Source organism: Brassica napus, chromosome C3 (genome assembly GCF_020379485.1).
Source record: "Brassica napus cultivar Da-Ae chromosome C3, Da-Ae, whole genome shotgun sequence".
Lineage (NCBI taxonomy): Eukaryota > Viridiplantae > Streptophyta > Magnoliopsida > Brassicales > Brassicaceae > Brassica > Brassica napus.
This window is the reverse complement of record NC_063446.1, coordinates 20662932-20669325: the sequence shown is the minus strand read 5'-3', so window position 1 is coordinate 20669325 and position 6394 is coordinate 20662932. Positions and strand designations below refer to the sequence as shown.

Here is a 6394-nt window from a genome sequence, read left to right as displayed (position 1 = left end):
GCTGATCATCCTCTAGGAAGCTACCTTAGAGCAACATTGCAAAGGGATGGTGAACGTCACAGTTCATTTCATGTTATGTCATCACTACATTTGATACAAAGATCAACAATTACTATAAAGTTATCAATCCTTCAGTTAGTTAATTAACTCTGTTTGTATGTAGATTAATGTTCTCTATTTGATATGTGTTCTCTATTTTGTAGACAATAAATTATATTTGGTGATTTCTATAACCAATGAATTTTCTTATAGATTTTGATTATGTTGTTTTGTTTTGGTTGTTCCGGAAAATTAAGATTCAATTTAGGGTAGTCATCCAGAACAAAGACTATCTAACATTCCTTACACGCTTGATTCTCTTCGAAAACAGACTTATGAAAGAAAACACACTCATTTTATTTTCTGAAAACTCACCCTGAAAGTTCCACAAGCTATCTTAGATAACATGTGTGTTTTATAATGATACCACATTTAACGCTTTCTTGATAGAATTACTAAAAATGCTTCAAGCTATCCTATTTCAATGTTCTATATTTGATTTGTGTTCTCTGTTTTGTAGTCAATGAACTCTATTTGGAGATTTCTATAGCCAATGATTTTTTTTATAGATTTTGATTATGTTGTTTTGTTTTGGTTGTTTTGGAAGATTAAGTTCCAATTCAGGATAGCCATCCAGAACAAGGACTGTCTAACATTCCTTACACGCTTTTGATTCTCGTCGAAAACAGACTTATTCAAGAAAACACACTCATTTTATTTTCTGGAAACCCCTCCTGAAAGTTCCACAAGCTATCCTAGATAACTTGTGTGTTTTTTAACGATATACCACATTTAAAACTTTCTTGATAAAATTACTGAAAATGCTTCAAACTATCCTATTTCCATGTTTTCTGTTGTAGACAATGAACTCTATTTGGAGATTTCTATAGCCAATGAATATTCTTATAGATTTGGGAAATGTTGTTTTGTTTTGGTTGTTTTGGAAAATTAAGTTCCAATTCAGGGTAGCCATCCAGAACAAAGATTGTCTAACATTCCTTACGCGCTTTTGATTCTCTTCAAAAACATAATTATGCAAGAAAACACACTCATTTTTATTTTCTGAAAACCCATCTTGAAAGTTCCAAAAGCTATCATAGATAATATGTGTGTTTTATAATGATATACCACATTTAACACTTTTTTGATAGAATTACTGAAAATGCTTCAAGTTATCTTATTTTCATGTTCTCTATTTGATATGTGTTCTCTCTTTTGTAGACAATGAACTCTATTTGGTAATTTCTATAGCCAATGAATTTTTTTAATAGATTTTGATTATGTTGTTTTGTTTTGGTTGTTCTGGAAGATTAAGTTTCAATTCAGGATAGTTATCCATAAAAAAGACTATTCATATTAATCAATATATAATGGTTTGAACAAGAAACATGTGTTGAACATCGCATACAGTAAAGAACATGTTGGGTCTTTCTTCACATACCAATGCATCAACTCAAGAAAAGGCAAATTCATTACAGCCTATGACATTTTTACTTCTCCTTTAATTTAGACTGAGTGATATGAAAAGTTTTTTTTTGTCTTTAATGATTCCATACAATTGTAATAAGAGACCAAATCTGGTTTTGAAAGAGAAACATGTAAGAGCAAACAAACTTCATGAGTTTTCCAAAATGTATTTCTCATGGAGGTACATGTAATAAGAAGGGGTATTCAACCAGTCACAAAACAAAACAACTAATACAAGAATAAGAGCTTCACATGAAAGGACCACAGAGGAGATTGTTTCTAGACATACAGAGGGATGTTGGTTACTCTTCTGAATACCTCAAGCTCCTCTCTAACACATCAACCTAAACTGAGTGATGACAAAATCAACACCTGAATATTAAGTTAACAATAAATTTGTGTAAAGCCCTATATGAACTATTATAAAATGGCATGGGACGAAATATACCCTTCACAATTTCCTTTGTTTCCTTGGGATGCTTCAGCAAAGGAGCCACAGTTCTGTCTTTGGGATTGGTAATTGTTTCTATATCTAGCATCCCATCATATCTGCAAGAACAAAAAACAAGAGCTAGCTATGTAAACCACACGGATATATGATTTCTCCTATCTCACATTCACAAAACTGTATGTGTATTATCTACATGATCTAAATACGAAGTATATGTATACCATATTGATTAATATGCATAGATTTGCATACCTATATCTTGACTTTTCTTTGGTAGTGACATGTGTATCATCCTCTTTATCAAGCCTAGTCCATCCGAAATCAGAATCTCCCATCTTGTTTCTATCTTGCGTAAAGAAGGAAAAATACCATCTGATTTTCTGGAAGATTTTCTGAAACTATACAAATGCTTCCTAAAATTTTTCTGAACACTAGACAGCTTCACAAGCACAAGCAACAAGAGACTCATAAGAAAATTCAAGAGCCTACCAAAGATATCAACATGCCTAAGCAGAACAAGACACCAAGCAAAAAAGTTTCAAAATTTGTTACCATCCGATTTTATGGAAGGCTTTCCTGAAACTACACAAATGCTTCCTGAAATTTTTCTTAACGCTAGACAGCTTCACAAGCACAAGCAACAAGAGACTAACAATGCCATAAGCAACATTTACTAAACACATTACAATATATGCAAACAAACAACAAATGAATATGTAAGTAGAGATATAAAAGTATAAATTAAAGAAGAAATCAAAATAACTTGTCACTTAGGAAAGCTAAGCTTAAGACAGTAAGAGCAGCATCAATGATGGCAAGAGGTCGGGAGATAATAACAAGATCTGAGTGTTCAACACAGCTCAAGAGGATCATTAATCATATTTCTCAATCAGTGCTTTAAAAATGACACAGAAAGGCTTTGTCATTCTATTGAACATGTTAAGGGCATAACCAAACCCCATCAAGATAGAAACTTTTGGAGAAGATAAGATGAATTACTTTAGCTTTTGTACTGCTCAAAGTGAATCCTGAATTGTTTTGTTCTATATATTCAATTAAGACAACAAAACAAACTTATTAGTTCTCAAACCATTATCATTGAAGATTGAAACCTCATATTTGAATCTCAAAACTCTAAACTTTGGAATCATACCGAGATGGCGTTGGAGAATCAAAGCTTCGTGATTTCGTTGGAGTTGATTGGGATTTCGTCGCCTTGATGCCACCATCATGAGAGAGAGATCAGCGAGAATATAATCAAAGCTTCGTACTTTCGTCGGAGATGATGACAATGCTCGTCGTCGCCAGAGTTGATGGCAGTGCTCGTCGTCGCCGGAGTTGATAACAGTGCTCGTCGTCTTGGTGCCGCCGTCGTGAGAGAGAGATTCTAGGAGACGACGCCGAGAGAAGAAACGTCTTTTTTTGTTAGTTGTATTAATTGTTGAGGGTATTAGAGTCTTTTGAACAGTTAATAAATACTATTTTGTGATGTTTAGCTTCCCACCCTATTTTTGAGACAAAAACAAAAAAAATGTTATTATGGAAAATTGCCCTTTTTTAATTATATTACTTACATAATTTTTTTTAAAAAAAATTAGCTAAAATTTAGGGGTTCACACGGTTTTATTTACGCCAGATAAAATCTTTGACTCTCTAATTTTTCATAAGCAAAACCCTATAAGTGATCCTATATATATCAAGGGACAGAAATTCATCGACATTACAGCCTACCATTTTTCTACGTATCAAAAAGAAAGAATCATGGATTTCATCTCTGATATAAAGCCAAAGACGTCTATGTGGAAAATCAAGGTGAAAGTTATCACTGAGTATGTAGTTTTGTGCTGTGTGTTTTAAATATCAATCTAAAGAAGTCTATGTGGAAAATTAAGGTGAGAGACTTCTAAATAGTTGCAAGATGGAAATAGTATCGCATCAATTGTGTGGTTTTATCAGTATATTTTGTCTGTTTCTTTATAATTTGTTTTATCTAGCATTTTTTCATCTTATTGCTTATGTTTCGTATTATTTTATTTTCATAATTTATACTATGAAAACAATAATTTTATTACTTATGTTTTGTTTTATCTTAAATTTAGAATAAATTTATATAAGTCTAAACTTACTCTTATAGATTTATTTCCATACAATATACTAAAATTACATCAATAAATATCTATATGGTTCAAAAATTCATAATCTCTTATAGTTCATCATTCTGCGCATTGGGCAGATTACCAGCTAGTTAGTTAGTATGCATGGGATAAACCCAAAAATAACTCCTCAAAACTCGATGTTGACACACCAACGTTACAAACACAATCACTAAATATATCCATTTAAGGGAAACATTATTGGTTCTACTTAATTTTGTCCTTAGAATAAAGTAGTATTATTTTTTAGTTAGGGACAAATGCATAAGGACTTTTTTAATTTTGTTGATTATTGGTAGGACAAAAAAAGTTCTTAGCATATTTTATAATATTTTTCTTAATGTGTGATTAGATATAAAAGATACATTTTAAATAAAACATAAAAGAGAAGTTTAACATTAAATTCAAAAAAAACTTATAAATTACATGTTATTTGGAAGATGCCCAAATTTAGTCCATATATTTTCAATCAAATCATTTTTTAAATTACGATGGGCTTGTCTATTGCGAACGTTTGTTCGACGATCCATTGTATTACCGAGTGGCGAAGGCATATTGACGGAAAATCTTTCCTCTTCACTTTCTTCAAATCCAAGAACCACATATTGTGTCCTTTCTGCCCGTTCATCCTCGACAATCATATTATGGAGGATGATACATGGTCTCATAATATTTCCTATTTTGTGTTTATCCCATAAATTAGATGGATTTCTGACGACTTCAAATCTAGCTTGCAGGACTCCAAAGGCACGTTCAACATCTTTCCTAACAGCTTCTTGGGTTTTAGAAAATAATGAATGTTTCTCACTTTGTGGTAGACGGATAGATTGAATAAAAGTCGCCCAGTCAGGATAAATCCATCAGTGAGATAATAGGCCAAATGGTATGGATGACCATTAACATAGAAGTTGACATGTGGTGCTATTCCGTTAATAACGTCATCAAAAACATGTGATCGATCAAGAATATTAAGATCGTTCATAGTACCTGGTGCTCCAAAAAACGCGTGCCATATCCAGATGTCGTAATCAGCAACCGCCTCCAGCACAATTGTTGGTTTTCCGGTTCCTCGTGAATACATTCATTTCCAAACGGCAGGGCAATTCTTCCACTCCCAATGCATACAGTCGATGCTTCCAACCATTCCTGGAAATCCACGTTGTTCCCCAATATATAGTAGTCTTTGCAGATCCTCCGGAGTAGGACATCTAAGGTATTCATCACCAAACAAGTGGATGATTGCGTTGGTAAAATGGTGCAAACATTTTCTAGCTGTGGTTTCACCTAGTCGGACATATTCGTCAACGGTATCAGCCCCACCACCATACGCCAACTGACGAATAGCTGCGGTACATTTTTGGAGCGCGGTTAGGCTAGACCGACCGGTTGCATCTTGTGAAGGTTTAAAATAATCCACTTCTTGCTCGAGACGATGCACAATACGCAAGAACAATGTCTTGTTCATTCGAAACCGTCTCCGAAAAATATTGTGCGGGAATGTTGGAGTCTCGCTAAAATAATCATTCCAAAGCTGGTCCTTGCCTTCTTCCCGCTTTCTCTCAATAAAGATACGTGTTTTTCGCTCTCTCGGTTTGGGAATAATATCTGGGATTTCTAAGAAATCTTCAAAAATATTTTCAAATGGATCATCATCATCGTCATTTTGGTTATAATGATAATGTGAAGAAGAAGCCATTTTGAATGAAAAAGAAGGCAATGTTTTTAATATAAGAAGGAAGCAGAGGAGTTGTAATTTTGTTTTTAATATAAGAAGGAAGTAGAGGAGTTATAATTTTTTCGACCCTGATATCCGTCACATTTATAGGTTCATGAAGTTACAATCTTGTGATTGTCCATTATTTGTCTTGTGAACGTTTCAACTACTTTTTAGGTACACAACATGTTTGCCTCATGACATTTTCAACAACTTTATAGGTTCACTTCTTCTGAATTTTAAACGTGCATATTGTTTCCCATAATTATAACACATTAGACAAATACGATGATGAGACCTATGAAAATAAAGGCCATAACAATAACCGCAACTAAGTAATCTAAGCTACACTTTGATTTATTCTTGGCCAACTCACACACCATGTTCTCTAATCTAACGAGCTTCTGCTCAGTAGCCTGGTCATTGAAGAATGTCATAGAATCTACCTTCTCGGCTAACTGAAGTGTGTGTCTATCTCTAGCTCGCATCTCCTCCATTACAGCCTCGTCCCACCATTTCCACACATGACACTCTCCATCGTTTGCATTTCTACATGTGTAGTATCTGCGA

General features: G+C 33.8%; 1 protein-coding gene and 1 long non-coding RNA gene across 3 annotated transcripts; both read right to left on the bottom strand.

Annotated features, from left to right (window-relative positions):
• Window positions 1-1651: 1651 nt before the first annotated feature.
• LOC111204173 lies at window positions 1652-4273 on the bottom strand. Of its 2 annotated transcripts, XR_002656585.2 has the most exons (5): window positions 3111-4273; window positions 2957-3000; window positions 2210-2299; window positions 1955-2055; window positions 1652-1855 (listed from the first exon to the last, which is right to left on the bottom strand). It is a non-coding gene; the product is annotated as an uncharacterized LOC111204173 (long non-coding RNA). The 2 variants fall into 2 exon arrangements; XR_007320702.1 differs by lacking the exon at window positions 2957-3000.
• Window positions 4274-5191: 918 nt separating this feature from the next.
• On the bottom strand, window positions 5192-5806 carry LOC125582965. The gene has a single exon (XM_048749450.1). It carries the CDS (start codon window positions 5804-5806, stop codon window positions 5192-5194), a length of 615 nt encoding a protein of 204 aa, XP_048605407.1.
• Window positions 5807-6394: the final 588 nt, after the last annotated feature.